Here is a 21933-nt window from a genome sequence, read left to right on the forward strand (position 1 = left end):
AAAAATGTATAAAAAAATGTTTTTGCTTCTTCATTATGGGGTATTGTGTGTAGATTTTGTGTAGATTGATGAGGGAAAAAATCTATTTCATAGATTATGTAACGTAACAAAATGTGGAAAATGTAAAGGGGTCTGAATACTTCCGAATGCACTGTATGGTGAGCAATATGTTTGGAACATCGAATCGCAGTATTGAATTGCTATATATATACACTGCGTGTAAAAAACATTAAGAAGAAGACCTTCCTAATATTTTGCCATGAGAACGGCGTCAATAGAGGTATACTAGGTTTCAAAGTGTTCCATAGGGATGCTGGCCCATGTTGACGCCAATGCTTCCCACAGTTGTGTCAAATTGGCTGGATGTCCTTTGGGTGGCGGACCATTAGAGATACACATGGGAAACTGTTGAGCATACCAGCACTTGCGTATCATGATAATATCATAAAATTCCCAGCCCTAATTCACACACATACACACACTCGCTTTGCATGCAAGCGCATAATGACTTTCCTACTATACCAGAGGAAATGGTATATGCAAAATACCTCAGACCCTTCTGTTAGCCTACTACCTTCTACTACTGAATAAAGATACTCTTGGTTACTCTCACCCAGACTATCTTGGAGGAATTGCAATTTAAATGCAAATATTTCTTTATCTACCCCAGGCCCTGTGGGAACTTAGTTGAACCGACAGCTCCTGCAGTCCTGTCTGTGCAGGATTCACTTACAGGCATTTGAACTAGATCATTAGATGAACTCACTGTGTGCTCTTTTAGCATTACTGAGAGACAGAGAGAAGGAGATGGAATGGAAGGGAGAGAAATACGGCAACAGTACGCTTTAACTTGAAATGAAAATTACTTTCTGACTAAATTTGAAACGTGTAATATCTGAAAATGTAGCTAGCTAGACTATCTTACCCGTATACATGGATGGATACTTCTCCCTCTCTGTCAAGGATGCCATGGTGGCCTTAGTTTGAAGATGTAATCTGGAGACAGGTGTTTTATATAACAGCCTTTTGTGTGTTCTCTTTTCGACTCCATCTGCATACTTGCAATCAAACGCCAGAACTTTCAAAAAAGCAGCGTTAGAAAGGCTTACCTACACATACTGACCAGCTCATGTCATAGACAGAAGCATGCATCATGGCAGACCAATCTTAACTCATCTTTCGACATGTCCAGCCCACCCATTATCTCAGCCAATCATGGCTAGCAGGAAGGTTCCTGTCTTTTTCTGTGGTAAATCAACGAGGCTCGTAATTTAACAATTTTATTAGTATTTACAGATGGCATACAAGTTTCTTATTTAAGCACATGAAAGTTCACATGTTCCAAAAGGAATTTCTGCCCGAAAATGCATTTAGATTTTTTTTTTTAAGTTTACGTTTTCTGTGAGTATATCATTTATTTTTCATTTCTTAATGTTGAATTCATGGTACCACTTTACAACCGGAGTAGGCTGTAGTATGGTTTTGATGCACCCACAGAGTGGAGCAGAGCGCGCTATTTGAAGTGAATAGGCCTAGGCTTTTTGTAGGACATTAGCCTACATTTACTGACAGATTATTTAATTACACTACATGGCTATATAGCAACAATATCATATTTAGAGTTAGCAATCTAGCTAAGTGTTTTGAGTTCCCTCTATCTCAGGTGGTGAATAATATAGCCTATAGGGACCAATATGCACAAAGATGTTGGCAAATCCTCTGAAGAGCCAAAAATACATCTGATCATTCTGGATCCTATTTTGACATGTTGCACATCAAAATACCAATCATGCATTTCCTGGATATGTTAGATGAAATAGCTAACTTTTAAATAATAGGTTACCATCTCAGTTGTCTTACTTGGCACTGTAAAAAAAAAAATGTATAGAGCACCATCGCGAAGAGAAAGTAACTGTCCATAAAAAATATTTATATTGTCGTATTTATTGTTATAGGGCAAAATAGTTACATTTATCGAGATATGACGTTTTGTTCATATCGCTCAGCTCTACCACCTACCCCCAAAACAATTTATAGTAATTTATCGCTGATTTATTGTTATCTCAATATGGATCGCCCAGCTCTAATCTCAATGGAGAGCTGATGATGCTTAGTCTTTATGAAAAGCTGCACCGTGTCACGCCCTGACCTTAGAGATCTTATTTATTCTCTATGTTTGGTTAGGTCAGAGTGTGACTCGGGTGGGAATATCTATGTTTTCTATTTCTTTGTTTTTGAGCCGAGTGTTGTTCCCAATCAGAGGCAGCTGTCTATCGTTGTCTCTGATTGGGAATCATACTTAGGCAGCCTGTTTTCCACCTGAGTTTTGTGGGAGGTTATTTTCTGTTTAGTATTCTGTTACCTGACAGAACTGTTTGCTTTTCGTTTTGTTACTTTGTTCGAGTGTTTTTTGATCAAATAAAATCATGAACACATTCCACACTGCGCTTTGGTCCACTTCTTCACCTTCAGACGACAGCCGTTACACACAGTCTGTCTTCTCCTCTGTCCAGTCAGTCTGACATCCTTAGGTTCAGGATAGACAGATACGGTACAGTGCATTCAGAAAGTATTCAGACAACTTCCCTTTTTCCACATTTTATTACGTTACAGCCTTATTCTAAAATTGATTAAATATATTTTTTTCTCATCAAATACACACAATACCCCATAATGACAAAGCGAAAACAGGTTTTTAGAAACTTTAGCAAATGTCTAAAATAAAAAAATGCCTAAGTTACATAAGTATTCAGACCCTTTGATATGAGACTCGAAATTGAGCTCAGGTGCATCCTGTTTCCATTGATCATCCTTGAGATGTTTCTACAACTTGATTGGACATGATTTGGAAAGGCACACACCTGTCTATATAAAGGTCCCACAGTGGACAGTGTATGTCAGAGTAAAAACCAAGCCATGAGGTCAAAGGAATTGTCCGAAGAGCTCCGAGACAGGATTGTGTCGAGGCACAGATCTGGGGAAGGGTACCAAGATATTTCTGTAGCATTGACGGTCCTCAAGAACACAGCGGCCTCCATTCTTAAATGGAAGAAGTTTGGAACCACCAAGACTCTTCCAAGAGCTGGCAGCCCGGCCAAACTGAGCAATCGGGGAAGAAGGGCCTTGGTCAGGGAGGTGACCAAGAACCCGATGGTCTGTCTGACAGAGCTCCAGAGTTTGTCTGTGGAGATGGGAGAACCTTCCAGAAAGACAACCATTTCTGCAGCACTCCACCTATCAGACCTTTATGGCAGAGTGGCCAGATGGAAGCCATTCCTCAGTAAAGGCACATGACAGTCCGCTTGGAGTTTGCCAAAGGGCACCTAAAGGACTCTCAGATCATGAGAAACAAGATTCTCTGGTCTTTTTTCTCTCGACTTTCTCCTTAATTCAGTGATATCTAGTTGGTAGTTACAGTTCTGTCCCATCGCTGCAACTCGCGTACGGACTCGGGAGAGGCGAAACACAATCCAGCCAAGCTTCTCTGCTTCTTGACACAATGCCCGCTTAACCCGGAAGCCAGCCAATGTGTCAGAGGAAACACCGTACACCTGGTGACCGTGTCAGCGTACATTGCGCCCAGCCCGCCACAGGAGTCGCTAGTGCGCGATGGGACAAGAACATCCCTGCCGGCCAAACCCTCCCCTAACTCAGACGACGCTGGGCCAATTGTGCTCCGCCCCATGGGTCTCCCGGTCGTGGCCGGCTGCGACACAGCCTGGACTTGAACCAGGATCTCTAGGGTCACAGCTAGCACTGTGATGCAGTGCCTTAGACCACTGCGCCTCTCGGGAGTCCCTAAGATTGAACTCTTTGGCCTGAATGCCAAGCGTCACGTCTGGAGGAAAGCTGGCACCATCCCTACGGTGAAGCATGGTGGTGGCCGCATCATGCTGTGGGAATGTTTTTCAGCGGCAGGGACTGGGAGACTAGTCAGGATCGAGGGAAAGATGAACGGAGCAAAGTACCTAGAGATCCTTAATGAAAACTTGCTCCAGAGCACTCAGGACCTCAGACTGGGGCAAAGGTTCACCTTCCAACAGGACAACAACCCTAAGCACACAGCCAAGACAACGCAGGAGTTGCTTCGGGACAAGTCTTTGAATGTCCTTGAGTGGCCCAGCCAGAGCCCGGACTTGAACCCGATCGAACATCTCTGGAGAGACATACAAATAACTGTGCAGCGACGCTCCCCATCCAACCTGACAGAGCTTGAGAGGATCTGCAAAGAAGAATGGGAGGAACTCCCCAAATACAGGTGTGCCAAGTTCGTAGCGTCATACCCAAGAAGACTCATGGCTGAAATCGCTGCCAAAGGTGCTTCAACAAAGTACTGAGTAAAGGGTCTGAATACCTATGTACATTTTATATTTCCGTTTTTAAAAAAAATTCAAATATTTCAGTTTTTGGTTTGCCATTATGGGGTGTTGTGTGTCGATTGATGAGGGGGAAAAACGATTTCATCCATTTTAGAATAAGGATGTAACGTAACAAAATGTGGAAAAAGTCAAGGGGTCTGAATACTTTCCGAATGCACCGTCTATTATTGGAAGAGTTTGCAGTTCCCCTCCACACATTTCCCTACCAAGCATCCTCTGTCTGAGCCAGTCTGGCCCACAGCCGATCTCACCAGCACTGCCATTACAAACCATGTAACAAAACTGTAGAGTTGGCTACTCTTGGCATCCTCGCTCTCCTTTTAAGTCTTGTACATTTCCTCCAACCATCCTGCAGAGTTAAAATAAGAGCCAGAGCTAGGCCTAAACCCTGCCTTGCGTTTCAGAGGGATTTATTTGCAATATGGGGACATCTGCTTTGATTGTGTACATACAGATAAGGCACAGCAGCACGATGAGTATATGTTAAATCATCCATCAAAAAGGCACAGTTTTTCTAAATGTTGATTGTGACTGATTGCCATTATGTTTTTGTCTATAATGTTAATCTTTGATCCTTTGGAATTAGGATTATCTCATATGGCCTATATAAAACTATGTATAGCCTACTGTACAAACTGGTTTGTTGCCTCGTAGTATCTTGCAAAAATCTGATTAAATCAAATCCTAATTATGTTACACATTGTTGAGTTGGAGGATCTGCTGAATTATTGTGGAAGAAGTAGATTGTAATTTGAGGAAATCTGTAAAGTCTATGCACATCAATGTGTGTCTATGTAAAGGCCTGTTCAAATACTCATCAAATTACTTCAACTACTACTTCAACTACTTCAGAGCATTTCTTAGAATCCTGAGAAGTTCAAAAACAGGTGAATGTTGTTACTCTTGTATTTACCCACGTGCACCAATAGGAAATAACCATGTCAGTTTGGGTCATGTTGCATTGAATCCTTAAATACTCAACTTAATAATAATAGATTGGATTTATATAGTGCTTTTCTACCAACATGGATAGTCAAAGCACTTTAAATAGTAGGGAGAATCTCACCTCACCCTACATGTGTGATGCACGGTGACCATTTTTGTGCCAGAACACTCACCACACATCAGCTATCAGGTGGAGAGGTGAGGAGTGATATATGCCAATTTGGAATGAGGGGGATAATTAGGTAGCCATGATGGAATTGGGCCAGGTTGGGAATTTTGCCACTTTATCTGACATACAGCAAACAAGGTCAAATAAAGAAATGTGTGACCTGATAAATGAATTTCGAGCATGATTCCATTACCATACCAAAAATTACAAGTAGCATAAACTGTTGTGTGACATGATGCAAACTAGATGGAGATGAAGAGACTCCTGAGGCAAGAGGAGCCTTTGTTATGAGAGGAGAGGGAGATGACAGGAGAGGGGGAGGAGAGGGGAGGGCTATCACAGGTGGAGAGGTGAAGGGGGAAGGTAAAAAAACCCTCTCTCCAGTGGGCATTGATCAGAGTTGGTGTCATGGTAACCAACACATTACCCTCACACACACACGCCAGCTGCTGGCTTGCTTACCTGTCTCAGGTGATAGCGGTTATTAAACACTCAGTGTACAGTGATCTTGTGTGTTGTGTAGTCAGCTCAGATCCATCAAACCACCCATTCTGTGTCCAGTAGTAGAGAGTGGTTCTGTTTACTGTGGAATGTGTGACATTCCAGACAATCTTCCAGCTCCCCACCACCCCCAACACAACCTCTCCCATCCCTTCTGTCTACAAGGGCCTCTGTCTCCAAGGATGGGTGAACCCTGGCCTTTCAAGACAATCATTCCAAGGCTTGATCAATGTTTGGATCCTTGTTATCATGAGGGTTACAGGAAACCAGATAGTTTTGTGAGCTCATACAGCCTTAACAAACAATACAACACCAGGCTAAGTGCCTGTCACATTATGTCAAGTTAACAACAGAGAACAGCACACGCTAACTGGAAAATCCACTTGGTGTGTAGATAATGACAATCAAAATGTAATCTGTATCTCTAAGCAGGAAACCAATGTCTCTGTCTCTTACACAATGTACAAGTGGTAGATGACTCATCCATCTCCACCCAGGAAGGGTTTGATCTCTAGACTAGCTACAGGTAACTGCCAAAATAAAGGAAACACTTGCCCATTATTTTGGCTACCATGGCTAGAAGAAGAGATCTCAGTGACTTTGAAAGAGGGATCTCAAAGAGCATGGAGGGTTAAAAGAGTGTGTGTATGTGTGTCTCAGTCACAAGATCTCAACCCAACGGAACACTTGGGAGATTCTTGAGCGACGCCTAAGACAGCATTTTCCACCACCATCTTGTGGAAGAATGGTGTCACATCCCTCGAATAGAGTTCCAGACACTTGTAGAATATATGCCTAAGCGTATTGAAGCTGTTCTGGCTGCTCGTGCTGGCCCAACGCCTAGAGCTAGGATGATAAACCGAAAATTAGCCACATCGACCATACTAGTGTTGCACGGTATACCGAAACTTTGTGAGAAACGGTTTGGTACTAGAATTTTTGCTACTTTTGTTACTTCTGTCAAATGTGTCTCACGTTGTGTGCTGATTTGAGAGAGGATCAAGTCTGTCTATCACCGTGCCTGCTCCATGCCTGCTCCAGTTACTCATTGCTAGCTGTAGCCTGTCCTGAGGAATCACTGCACTCCCTTGGAGTCTGGGCTGTATCGTCACTTATGTTGCATAGAAGTTAACACACTTGAATAATGCTACAGGGAATGTACATTTTTTGAAACTGTTAATTAATGGTCGCACAACAATGACCATTAGCATTACAGGCTAGAACACTTTACAATGCAAGAAGATACCGGTAGCTTCAAGCTTTATAGGTCAACTTTCCTTGCTAGCTTACAGCTGAAGCTAACATCAATTCACTACCATAGTACAAAACAGTGATAATGTAAAATATTGCTGATTTCAAAGTTGATTGTCACCAAAAACATTATTCATTTTCTTAATCTCCCCTGCCTCACATCTCTCAATATCATCTTCTGTGCGTGAGAATAACATAGAGACAGTGCGCACTTTCATAAAAGAAAGAAAAGAAAGTCCCAAATGGAAGGGAACAGACTGTTTTTCCTCTGTAGCCCCATGAAATCAACCAAAACAAGCTCAATAACTCAATGCATGGACTCCTATTGAATATGCATTCACCTGTATTGTAAATAAGCCTAGGCTACATCTTGATTTACCCAGTTTATTAATAGACTCGAGATTTACTATTCAAATAAATGATTACCCTTATGTTATGTAGTTAGATTGGTAAAAAAAAAGTCTAATTTATTGTATGATTGTATAGTTGATTCATTAATAAAAAATGTAGCATTTCAAATGTAATAATGAACTCAAAAGATCTGTCTGGATCAAGTGCCATTCTCTGACTTTCGCTAATACGCCTTCTTTTTTTTCCGTGGTATCGTTTTGATAACGACTATCGTGATGGTATAGAGCAGAGTTGTGGACTCGAGTCACATGACTTGGACTCGAGGCTGACTCGGGCCACAAACTTGATGACTTGAGACTCGACTTGATAGAAAATAATATCACTTGAAACTTGACTTGGAGCTTTAAGACTTGGGACTCGACTTTGACTTGAGACTGATGACTTGATCTTATCTGGCCAGGTTTGGTAATGTTTTGTCACTCATTTTGTGGCAGAGTCTACGTGGATTACTCTACACACAGCCAGAGACAGTAGTCGCAGCATTGCTCTTACAAAAAAACCTGCAACAGATTGGCACTCTGACTGGACCAGCAAACTGTCAATCAATACAGGTCTGGTGGCGAGCTAGCGAACAGATTGCTGATTTGCTGTACAGCTATAGGATTGGGTTCAGCGCAAAAGTCAAATTATAGGAAGAGAGGATTGCCATAATAAATAAATATGCAGTATCAACATTTTTGGGGTGATCAAGAATATGAACTGTTTGCATTGCAAGCCCATCAGCAATGGGTCAATAATTACTAGCATAGGCCTACTGGTATTTTAGGAAGTAACAATTGCTTGAAATTGATAATTTACTTATGAAGCTTGCATTTGGAATTTGGTTCAAATTAATTATTACCGTGGCAAAGACGCACCATAGTTCAGAGTTCCGTACGTCTGTGTCTTATGTCTCTGTCATTCTGGTTGTGCGAAATAGAATCACACATGCCTCAGTGCGCATAGACATATGCTACGTGGCCTGCAATCCACGCTTTGGAGTCAGAACGTTGAATAAGAGAAACGTATTGTTCTATGTATGCATTGTGTTGAAATATCATTAACAATCATTAAGTCTGATTAAGACAAATGCACCAATGCAACAATGTGTGGAAATTGCCTTTTACATTGTAGAACCAGTTTGTTGGTTGTAATTGCCAATTGGGTAATTGTATGGGTCCTGGGGGTCAAGTGCTTATATTATGAAGGCCTACCGTTTGAGCTCCTGTTAGACAGATTCCATTTGGTTTCTCAAGGGGAGGATGTGCAGTCTTGCCCTCTACCTGTGTCCGTTCAAATAGGACAGGTTAATCCTGACACAGAGGCTATTTTTGGGGCTATTGCCAGTGTATATTTGTTAAATCTATATGTATATTTTGTATGATATGGCACTTTCACCTTTATATCACCAAGACTTGTAAATAAATGTACACTCTGAGCATGTCAACCTGCCTGCCTTCTGCTGATTTCATGCTCTTAGGACTGCTACAAGGACCATATTTTACAATTAGCTTACATGGGCTAATCAAAATGTGTTGTACAAAAAATTATGAAAAGGGCTGTCTGGTAGCCTCAATAAATAGACAAAGATAGACAAAGTCGTTACATGTATAGATTTTTAAAACTTGATTTAAGACTTGACTTGAAAACTTGTGACTCGACTTGCTCTTAGAATGCACGACGTGGACTTCACTCAAGTCTTGACCCGTTCTACTTGGGACTAGACTTGAGTCTTGCTTGTGACTAGAATAATAGTGACTTGGTCCCACCTCTGGTATAGAGTATTGTGATACTAAACCTGGTATCGAAGTCATAATTCTGGTATGGTGACAACACTAGACCATACCGATCACTTATCGCTGGTATTTTGCTGCTATGTGACCCGTTTCAGGAAAATAGGCGTATGTCACGGGTCACTACTTCACACAAGAGCCATTTGAACGTAATATTTGATTTTTATCAAAATGTGTTTTTTTGGCAGAAATGCCTTCTGGAACATGTGAACTTTCATGTGCCTTAATAACAAACTTGTATACCATCTGTCAGAGATGTTCACAAGTCTTTGAGGTAGAGTCCAAGTCAAGTCTCAAGTCCCTTTTGGAAATGACTTTCTGCCTGCTGTGGGTTAGGTCTATAAACCTTGTAAATGATTTGAAGAGACTCTCTTGTTCATTAGTCCAAATTGTATGAAAGAAAGCACATCAGGCGCTATTTAAATCAAAACAGTTTACATTAATAAAAGTAATTGTAACGGATATGAAAAAAAGCAAACATAACATTTTAAAGTGCATGGGTATTTTGTGGCAGACATTGTCTATATTTCACTTCATTCTGTCACACAAACAGAAAATCTGTAGGTGAGGGAAGATAAATGACAAGTATGAATGTAAACCAAATTGACAACTGTTCAATAACTGCACTACTAAAGTGTCCTATATATCAAAAGTAATGACCTTTATTCCTAAAATATACTTACTGACCATGACATTTAACAGAAATACAATTTCCAAGTAGCAAATTACATCCTGTGCCCTAAGACGGAGAACATTTCTGTTACAGACAGTTTATATTTCAGAAAGATCAAGTTTGTCAGCGTTTTTGCACTGAGCCTGGCACGATGAGGGCGCATGATGAAGCCTCCATGACTAAACACTCTCTCCACTGGGGCACTGGTGGCAGGCACTGCCAACATTTGAAATCGATACGTTCTTGTCTGCATATTCTTTGCAGAAAGCAGACATTCTAGAACGCTTTTCACATGCGCCGAATACAACAGGTGTACAGCTTACAGTGAAATGCTTGCTTACGAGCCCAAAACCAACAATGCAGTTTAAAATATGGATAAGAATAAGAGATAAAAGTAACAAGTAATTAAAGAGCAGCAGCGAAATAACAATAGCGAGACTATATACAGGGGGGTACCGATACAGAGTCAATGTGCGGGGACACCGGTTTGTTGAGGTAGTATGTACATGTAGGTAGAGTTATTAAAGTGACTATGCATAGATGACAACAGAGAGTAGCAGTGGTGTAAAGGGGGGAGGGGGCAATGCAAATAGTCCGGGTAGCCATTTGACTAGATGTTCAGGAGTCTTAGGGCTTGGGGGTAGAAGTTGTTCAGAAGCCTCTTGGACCTAGACTTGGCGCTCCGGTACCGCTTCCGGTGCAGTAGCATAGAGAACAGTCTATGACTAGGGTGGCTGGAGTCTTTGACAATTTTTAGGGCCTCCTTCCACGGCCTGGTATAGAGGTCCTGGATGCAGGAAGCTTGGCCCCAGTGATGTACTGGGTCGTTTACACTACCCTCTGTAGTTCCTTGCGGTCGGGGGCTGAGCAGTTGCCATACCAGGCAGTGAGGCAACCAGTCAGGATGCTCTCGATGGTGCAACTGTAGAACCTTTTGAGGATCTGAGGACCCATGCCAAATCTTTTCAGTCTCCTGAGGGGAATAGGTTTTGTCGTGCCCTCTTCACGACTGTCTTGGTCTGCTTGGACCATGTTAGTTTGTTGGGGATGTGGACACCAAGGAACGTGAAGCTCTCAACCTGCTCCACTGCAGCCCTGTTGATGAGAATGGGGGCGTGCTCGGTCCTCTTTTTCCTGTAGTCCATAATCATCTCCTGTATCTTGATCACGTTGAGGGAGAGGTTGTTGTCCTGGCACCACACGGCCAGGTCGCTGACCTCCTCCCTATTGGCCGTCGTTGTCGGTGATCAGGCCTACCACTGTTGTGTCATCAGCAAATTTAATGATGGTGTTGGAGTCGTGCCTGGCCGTGCAGTCATGAGTGAACAGGGAATACAGGAGGGGACTGAGCACGCACCCCTGAGGGGCCCCTGTGTTGAGGATCAGCGTGGTGGATGTTTTGTTACTTACCCTTACCACCTGGGGGCGGCCCATCAGGAAGTCCAGGATCCAGTTGCAGAGGGGGGTGTTTAGTCCAGGGTCCTTAGCTTATTGATGAGCTTTGAGGGCACTATGATGTGAACGTTTCGCTACAGTCAATGAACAGCATTCTCACATAGGTGTTCCTTTTGTCCAGGTGGGAAAGGGCAGTGTGGAGTGCAATAGAGATTGCATCATCTGTGGATCTGTTGGGGCGGTATGCAAATTGGAGTGGGTCTAGGGTTTCTCAGATGATGGTGTTGATGTGAGCCATGACCAGCCTTTCAAAGCACTTCATGGCTACAGACGTGTTCCATGTTATCTGACAGAATGTACAACAAAAACTTATCCCAATACTGACTTACATTGTTCACGAGTCTCTCATCTAGAGTCCAAGTCTCAAGGCAACTGATCACGAGTCTAAGTCAAGTCGCAAGTCATTTTGCGACTTAAGTGCAACTCGAGATCGAGTCTCAGACTCGAGTTTCCATCTCTGACATCTGTAAATACAAATAAATTGTTAAATTACGAGCCTAGTTGGTTTAGCCACATAAAAGCCAGCAACCTTCCTACTAGCCATGATTGGCCCAAGATAATGAGTGGGCTGGACATGCCGAGAAATGAGTTCGGATTGGTCTGCCATATAGCACGCTTCTGTCTATTTGAGCTGGTTAGTATGTGTAGGTAATCCTGTCTAACGCAGCTTTAAAATATATATATTGCTTAGTAGAACTGCATAAGTGTTGCTCTCCACTTTCTGGAGGACCAAGTTTTGAAATCAGTGGAATTAGAGTATGATAGCTAAGGAGATGGAGAAAACACCTGTCTCCGGATTACATCTTCAAACTAAGGGCAATCATGGCATCTGTGACAGGGAGAAGTGTCCAATCATGATGTATAAGGTTAAGATAGTCTAACTAGCTACACTTTCAGATATTACACATTTCTAATTTTGACATAAAATCTTTTCATTTCAAGTTAAAGTGTACTGTTTCCTAGCTAGCTAACATTAGCTGGCTTGCTAGCTAACATTACGTGTATGATCCTATTATTCGTATCTCAGAGCCATTTTCTTTGCTTGTTATAACCTAATGTTAGCTAGCTAACATCGAACTTGTTTGGTTACCTACCTGCAGATTCATGCAGGGTAGTAACATCATAAATTGGGATTATGGTTCATTGTTTAGCTAGCTAGCTACATGTCTTAACAAAATACTCCACTATGCAAGTGTCCATTTTAACCTCTCTTGGGTAGGGGGCAGTATTTTCACCTCTGGATGAAAAGCGTACCCACTGTAAACTGTTACTCAGGCCCAGAAGCTAGGATAGATTTGGATAGAAACCACTCTGAAGTTTCCAAAACTGTTAAAATAATGCCTGTGAGTATAACAGAACTGATATGGCAGGCGAAAACCTGAGAAAAATCCATCCTGGAAGTGGAATTATTTTCATGTGGCTGTTTTTCAACTCAATGCCAAAAGAGAATCCAATGGGTTAGGAATCTGTTCCTATGGCTTCCACTAGATGTCAACAGTCTTTAGACATGGTTTCAGGCTTTTATTTTGAAAAACAACGAGTAAAAAGCCATTTTGGTCAGAGGACAGAGGAAGTATGCAGACCTGATTTTGTTTTATTTTTCCTTTCAATTAAAAACGATATTGTCCGGTTGAAATATTATTGATTATAAAGACAATAAACAACCTGAGGATTAATTATAAACATTGTTTGACATGTTTCGACAACCTTTACCGGTACTTTTAGTATGTATTCGTCTGCCTGTTGTGACCGCCTTGGAGCCATTGGATTACTGAACAAAACGCGCCAACAAAACTTTGGGTTTTTGGGACATAAAGAGGGACTTTATCAAACAAAACAAACATTTATTGTGTAACTGGGAGACTTGTGAGTGCAACCATATGAAGATCATCAAAGGTAAGTGATTAATTTTATCGCTATTTCTGACTTTAGTGACTCCTCTACTTGGCTGGTAAATGTTTGTATGCTTTTTTTACACGGGGCGCTGTCCTCAGATAATCGCATGGTATGCTTTTACCGTAAAGCCTTTTTGAAATCTGACACAGCGGCTGGATTAACAAGCAGTTAATCTTTAAGCAGATGAATGACACTTTTAATCTTTAAGCAGATGAATGACACTTGACATATTTTATGAATGCTTATTATCTGTATTTTGAATTTGGCGCTCCGCAATTTTACCGGATGTTGGCCAGGTGGGACGCTAGTGTCCCACATACCCTAGAGAGGTTAACAGAATGTCAATGCGACAACTGTTAGCCAGTTCGCTTGGGTGCTTGACTCCTGCTGTTAGGACAGAACGCTCAGATCAACCCTTAAAGAGATTGGTGCAGGTAAAGCTTAAGAGGTTGTGAATGATGCTGAATGGGTGTAGACAAAGAAGAGCTCTTCAGTAGGTACCAAAACATTCAAAGGCCATTTTCTCAAAAGTGAGGTTACAAGTTTATCAACTTTCAAAGCAGAATTACTTTCCAATTGTTCCTCAAATGCAGTGTATAATATACTACTTTGTAGCTCTGTGTCTCTGTTTTTATCCAATGTAAAAAACACATAAGACCGAATCAAGGCCGTCGGTCACATATCGTTCATTACAATAAGTAGCCGTTTACTAGAGGAATGTGAAGGTTGAAATGAAATATGTTTGCTAAAATGGGTGACTGTTAATGGGACAACTGATGGCTACAACCATCAAACTAGTACTAGTAGGCTAAAGGATAATATATTTTTTTTATTGCACATTAATTATCTTTCTATTTATCGTTATCACATTCATTTATGCAATTTATTGCAATATGGATTTTTGTCCATATCGTCCCAACTCTACCAATGCCCTATTAAGACACTTTATGTTGGTGTTTGCTTTATTTTGGCAGTCACCAGTACATCCTTTCCTCTGACTTCATGGATCTGTAACGATTGAACAACTTAAAGCCAGTCAAATGATGAGAATTAACTTATTGCTTACACCTTTCAAGTCTTACAGATCATTGCAGAAGAGACAAGCGGAAAGTAAGTCTACTAAAACCAATGTCTCCAGTGGAGCCAAGAACACTAGCCATGCAAATATTACAATAAGGGAACTAAGTCCTGTTAACTTACAAAGAGGGAGGGGGGGTGTGTGAGGTGAGGAAGGGGTGGGCTTCCACCAAGGGATTCTGATAGATTAGGGGTTTATGAGGGAGTTGGGGTATGCAGGCCAGAAAAGGTTAAATCATATATCTAAGCCAAGGGGGGAGGTAGTGGTTGGTGGCTGTTAGGGCTGCCATGAAACAATATTGTATAAATCTTTTTTGACCCTTGGTAAGTAGTCCCATCAAAGTCTGATGCTTGGGCCTTTTGCCAGCTGAGTCTGATACATCTAGGTTAATCACCAACAACCTTCCCTCTACACTACTTCAGGGCTATGATGATATCATGATTTAGTCAAACCCCTCAATCTAGACAGACCAGGGAGAAACTGAGACTCTGGCCCTGTGGGGAAAGCTTTCTTTGTGACTCACTACAATTTACAGCCAGGAAGGCAGGGAGTGTTTGCTGAACTGGGGGAGACGGAAGAGTCATCAAGGTTAATGCTGGTTAGTGGTTTCCCAGGTCACCAGGGAATGAACCATAGAAGTTAAAATTGATAGTGATAACAAAACCTTGCACAGTCGCACCATCCAAATGACATGCGTTTGAAAGCCTTGTGTTTTGTAGGCCTAGCAAGGCAAACTGAAACATGCCAGTCAGTCATCGAAGCAGCACATGACAGGAGAAAGTAGAGTGTCTTTAGTGTTGTTGACATGAGGGCAGTTGTTCCTGTTACGGTTCATGAGTGTTGGGTTACAGTAAATGATTGTCCGTTTCTGTTTTCTGCAAGCTCAGGCATCATCCATTATCAACCAGCCACAAACAAACAGGATGAATAGGTCCAGGTCTAATTTCCCCACCTTGCTCTTTACAGTCTGCTTAGGCTTGTAAAGTTAAACCAAATAGGCATTACTGGCCACCTCAAAAGAACAACAGACCAGGTACTAGTATCAACCATCCATACTGGGTCTGAAAACCTGTTTCGTTACTGGTTTCTCTTTATTGGCCTAGTTGCAAGAGGTTATCAGATAGCGTTTTCACCTGAAATGTCAGGTTGGGGAAAACCAGCCTCCCCTTTGGACCCTTCCCTTACGTATAACTCTCGTAAGAGCCCTTTGATGGGGCTTCTTCAGACTGATGTGGCGTTTCATTTCCTACCAGCCTCATCATTGGACACTTCCAGTGACAGTCAGATGGACATCAAATTTGAATTTCTGTTTTTTACATTGGCTAAAAGTAGAGACTCAGAGCTACAAAATTGTATATAATCTACTGCATTTGAGGAACAATGGGAAAGTAATTCTGCTTTGAAAGTTGATAAACTTGTCAACACATGTTTGAGAAAATGACATTTTAGTGTTTCGGTGAGAGCTCTTCTTTGTCTACACCCATTCAGCATCGTTCACACCCTCTTAAGCTTTAGCCCCACCCATCTCGTTGAGTTCAGAGTGCACACTTGACACTCTGGCCGATGATTTGTTTACCTCTGGATAACATGAAAACAGCCTAACCGGCTCTGCTGGCAACAATTTCATTATTCTTTTTTGCCAACGTTTACTGACACCGGCCATATTCAACGGTGTTGTAGCTAGCTACCTAGGTAAACAAGGAACGTAGCTAGGTAAACAACATGTAAGTTCACACACATCACGTCACATTAGCTAACGAGCCAGCCACCTAACGTTAGCTAGGGAGCCAGCCCGCTAACACTAGCTAACAATACACTTTAGCTTGAAATGAAACCACTTTGTAAAAATTAGAAATGTGTAATATCTGAAAATGTAGCTAGCTAGACTATCTTACCCGTATACATCATCATGCATGATGGACGCGTCTCCGTGACATGAATCCATGCCACAAATGCTTTTAGTTTTAAGACGTAATCCGGAAACAGGTGTTTTCGCAATCTCTTTAGCTATCGTACTCTAATTCCGCTGATTTCAAGACTCGATCCTCCAGAAAGTGGAGAGCAACCATTATGAAGCTACATTTTCAAAAATCCGCGTTCGACAGAATTACCAACACAGACTGACCAGCTAAAATAGACAAAAGCCTTCTATATGGCAGACCAATCCGAACTCATCTCTCGGCATGTCCAGCCCACTCATTACCTCAGCCAATCATGGCTAGGTAGAAGGTTGCTATCTTTTTATGTGGCTTAACCAACAAGGCTCGTAATTTAACAATTTTATTCGCATTTACAGATGGCATACAAGTTTGTTATTAAGGCACATGAAAGTTAACAGGCATTTCTGCCCCCCAAAAAACGCATTTCGATAAAAATTGTTTTTACATTCAAACTGCTCTCCTGTGATGTCGTGACTTGCGACCTACGCCTAGTTTCCTGAATCAGGTCACATATTCAGACTGGGGCCCACCATGCTGCTCACCCAGGGAAAGCTCCAGGAAAGACAGACAGCCAGTCAACACAGAGCAGTACAGTGAAAATACATGTAATAGACACCACGATTCTCACAGCCACCACATCAGATCTATAAAGGGAATGTCACAGTCTTATTATTGACTCTGTGGGTTCCCCTGCCACTGAATGAATGCTAAGTAACCAAAGAAAAACAGAAGACCTTGGTGTATGCCTACCTGAGCTAGCCTTTATGTGAGTGTGTACTTGTGCTGAATTAGTTGCAAAGAATCAGACCCAACATGTTTAGCTATGGCTATAAATGTACAACAAAATAATAACACACAGTAATAACAGGTGCATTATTAATGTGAGAAGAGAAAGAAAGAGAAAGGAGGATACCTTGTCAGTTGTACAACTGAATGCCTTCAACTGAAATGTGTCTTCCGCATTTAACCCAACCCCTCTGAATCAGAGAGGTGCGGGGGGCTGCCATAATCAACATCCACGGCGCCAGGGGAACAGTGGGTTAACTGCCTCGCTCAGGGGCAGAATGACTGTTTTTTACCTTGCCAGCTCGGGGATTTGATCCAGCAACTTTTCGGTTACTGGCCCAATGCTCTAACCACTAGGCTACCTGCCGCCCCTTGTGGTTGTCTTCCTCTGCTTGATAATCAATGGAAATACAGACTAATGGTCTACTCTTCATCAATAATACAGTGGGCCAGTGAATCTCCCTCATCATTCAGGGTCTGTCTCTACATACTAACCATAACAGACACACCATGGGCTGGAGACGCCATTGTACTTGCTATTCTATTTATTGCAGTACAACACTGGGTAACTGTATACACCTCACTCAGACCACAATGTAGATACAAGGCAGCTATTGAGCCAATCCATAAAGCTCACATAATGAAGACATCCATGTAATGGATAGCATACACATAATAGTATGTACTGTAGTGCCAGATAGTGTATACACACAAAAACACATATTTATCCACAGAAACGACACACCCGATTGATCTCCTTTACTAAAATATCCTCACAGCAGTCCTGTTGCATATAGTGACGATGACAGAATGAAATACAATAATCTGGTGTTAATGCAGTGTCTGATGCAGTTCCTCAACATGATTCAGGGCTGGCTCTAGAGTCAAATAGACATGGCTACACACCAGCAGTATGATTTTAAAAAGCTCTTGAGGACCCGTTGTCTCCTGGGGCCTTACAGACTTCATGCGGACTGACTAAACGAGAGGAGAGACTAGGCTGATTGTGTAGGCACTAGGCAGCTCACGGACAATGGTGTGGCTAGGAGACAGAGATCAATTTCAACCAATTTCCCCTCCTTTCTCTCTGAGGGGTGGCAGTGGCCCTCCGGCAATCGGCAGTGAAGCTTGAGGAACAAACCTCTGTGGGAGAGATAAGACAAGAGTGCTGACATTTGTCACACAGGAAAGTATGGTATATCACCATCGGTTTAGAATGAGGCAGCAGCAACCATATCAAGAGAAGATGGGATACATTTGAACAATGGCATTCTGAATTTGAATCTGAACATCAGGGGTGGACACAGAAAACATTATGTATTTTCTGTTCTCACTAATTTAAATAGATTTTTTTTCGGTCTGGTGATTTGAGATGGATAGTGAGAATATTGGGAGAGGGTACAGCCTGTGATAGGAATACAGAGTACTCCTGGACCCTATTTGTCTGGTATTAATATTTCACCAATCACAGTCTAAAAAAACATGGCTGGCATTGCTACTGGAAAGAAATCAAGACAATTTATCTGGTCATAGCCAGGGCATTTAAAATGTTCTGTAATTAATTAGATTTAGAGCCAAGGCATTTAACGGATAATGATGTCATCAATCAAATAGGGGACTCATTGCATCTAAAAGGATGATGTCATTGATCACATAGACAGGCATTTACATTAAAGGGTGATGTCATGCCTGAGAAAGAGCCTGAAATGGGTCCAGAATCTCTTAACCTAAGGAGCCTTCATTCAACAAGGAAGTGACATACATCACATTGAGGGATGATAACATGGTCTGGTCACAGGTTTCACACTAGAAGTGTAATGTGAATGCTGTGAGTGTATTACTTAAACAGAGAATGTGGTAGGAAAGTTACAGAGTATCTACTGACAACTGCTGGATGCCATGAGGGTTTTGGTGTTAGGCTGATGACAACACCTACCTACTAACACTACCCCCCAAGTGTCTCCGTCCTCGGAGCTCGCCCCTACTAGTCTCATCAGTCACCATAGGGATGTGTGATCGGCCGGCCCAGTGTCAATATGACCTCCCAGTGTAACGTATCACAGTACGCGCCACGACCCATCTTAACGCCATGTGTCACAGGTCCGCAAACATGGGACGCTCTTAATCTACTAATACATACATGTCAAGGTGTATCAGGCTCAGAATGTCAAGGAGACTGAGAAATGTTGGCTTAAATACACCATGTCACACGACATGATTGAGACAGAAAAAAAATATATGATATTCAAACTTAATAGCAATACTTGAATAACACACATAATGTGATTTCAAATTAGGATCAGATCCATGTGCAGGTGTTTAATAAAAAAAGCAAACAGATTGAAGTGGAAGTCAGACAAAGGATGCTTGCAAAATACTTTGCATTAGTCAAACTACATTAATGGGGATTCTGGGAAGGGTTTGCATTTCAAGTAACCACATTTGCCAATTTAAAGGGCCAAAATCTTATTGCCTAATAGATTATTGCCATCTCACTAGGCTCGTCTGTGAGACGAGACTGCCATCTCACAAGTCTGAAAATTCCATATACTGTATTATTGCAAGCAAGGAGCTGTTAATAATGTTGTGTAATGGTCATATATCATGTGAAGTGAAATATACTTTATTTTGAAGTTGTCTATGGCTATGGGCTGATTAGATTCCTGCCAGATAATAGGGGAATGCAATCTAAGATCACTTCTACACACAATTCAAACAATGAGTGCTTTCTGTACCTTCATGGAAACCTCACAAGCTGCCCTCCACCTTACCTAACCTATTTTCGACCTACCATCTCAAAAACATAATCTATACAAAACCTAAAATGATCTGTCTTTTTAAGTAACAATCCACTGAGCACACATTGGGTGAATCAACGTTGTTTCCACGTCATTTAAATGAAATTACGTTGAACCAACGTGGAATAGACGTTGAATTGACGTCTGTCCAGTGGGAATTGACCAGATTAAAATCAGACATTCACACATTGAAAAAAATAAACACTACACAGCCACACCTGTTGACTTTCTGTTCTTGTGGTTTTGCTCCACATCATATTGGAATAACTGGCAACATATATACAACTATGATAACTAAACTACAGGTCATACTAAACTATAACTAAACAGGATGCGGTAACGTTACGGGATGTTGCTACTGAAAGTAACTGTTACCAAAACTACTGTAAACGTCTGAAATCAGCAGCTGTCACAGTCAAGAACAGGCATGCCCACTACCCAGCACCAATGCGCAATAGCTAAATGTAGGATACTATTAATACAATGTTGCATGACAAAAGACAAATACAATAGACAATAGAAAACTCATACATGTCATTGTTGGAAATTAAGGACGGTATCTTTCATTTAAACCATGTAAAGAGCGGAAAAGTTCCACCCTCCCGCAGTTCGTCCACAGACATCGAATCCTAATGCGCTTCGTGGAGCCAGTGGTAAATGTATCAACAAATAATTACATCTTACCCTTATATTGCAGTGAGCTACCGGTTGTAATTTTCACAGTTCCACTTATGGACTCGCCAGGGCTATAGACCACTTTGTTGTTGGTAAAAGTAATATCGAATTCCTGAAGCTTGCCCATGACTCCGCTACCCTCCGCGTCTCACAACAAAAAACGGATTATGGTGCGCGAGGGATGGGTCTACCGCCGCCTATAGAAACTGGAACCGAGCTCTCTCGAAGATGGTGGATAAATAAAGATGTCCTACTAAGGCCGTTTACCATTGAAAGAAAATGGTTCGTTTCGGTCTGCTTAAGGGGGTGGCTCTCCCGATAGGCACCAATGCGATGGCTCTCCCGATAGGCACCAATGCGATAGCAGCTGGGCCTAGTCTGCTAGTTCATTGACTGTATTGTAACCAGAAAAACGAGGGAGTGGGATGTCTCGCTTCCTTTTCCGTCTCTGGCTCTCTAATCTCACCTGCAGCATGCACTCCACCGAGTTTTCAAGAGCAGTGACGTCAATACGCAAATATGTATTATATTCAAGTGTATTTTGTTATACTTGTTGTTAATAATAACAAATATATATTTATAAAAAAATATTCAAGGTTGGTAGCCTACTCTTTCATAACTAGCCACATAATATAAATATTATGTTATTCAAGCATTTGTGTTTAGGTCATCTTGGCATATTCACAGTACACCTCCCAGTGGAGATACTATAATAACACTGTAATAACCACAGTACACATTACACTACTCAACATTGGTCTCTGCAATTTTCTATATTCCTTAAACATGCTATTTTGCAGACATTGAGCCATTGATTGAGTTTGACCACACATTCACTGAATTACAGGAAGGATGCATCAAACACTGTATGGTGGGTTACCCCTCTCTTCACCCATCTCCATCTCCATCCCCACCTCACTAGAAAATGGTAGACAGCAGGGCCCTCCCCATCTCCAGATCGAGATTAGCTACCTGCTGCTGACATCAGCAATTTGTCTCATTCAGAAAGGATGGCTGATGAGACCAGGGGTAGGAAACCCTGTTCCTGGAGTGATGTAGATATTGCAGGATTTTGTCCCAACTAGGCGCCACGTCAGACCAACTGAGCTAATGGATTAGTTCCGTGATTGACAAAACTCAACACACCTGGTTTTCCAGATTGTTTAAATCAAAAACATGAAGTGACTGCAGCACTCCAGGACCA

At 41.8% G+C, this 21933-nt stretch overlaps 1 protein-coding gene across 1 annotated transcript in view; it reads right to left on the reverse strand.

Annotated features, from left to right (window-relative positions):
- The window catches only part of arrdc1b (arrestin domain containing 1b), a 56497-nt gene extending 35381 nt beyond the window's left edge, over nt 1–21116 (reverse strand). Inside the window, exon 1 of the mRNA XM_014128649.2 lies at nt 20739–21116. Within this exon, the coding sequence (XP_013984124.2) occupies nt 20739–20856 (118 nt within the window). The 5' untranslated portion in view covers nt 20857–21116. The remainder of the gene's footprint in view (nt 1–20738) is intronic.
- Between the last annotated feature and the right edge of the window lie 817 nt (nt 21117–21933).

Source organism: Salmo salar, chromosome ssa11 (assembly GCF_905237065.1).
Source record: "Salmo salar chromosome ssa11, Ssal_v3.1, whole genome shotgun sequence".
NCBI lineage: Eukaryota > Metazoa > Chordata > Actinopteri > Salmoniformes > Salmonidae > Salmo > Salmo salar.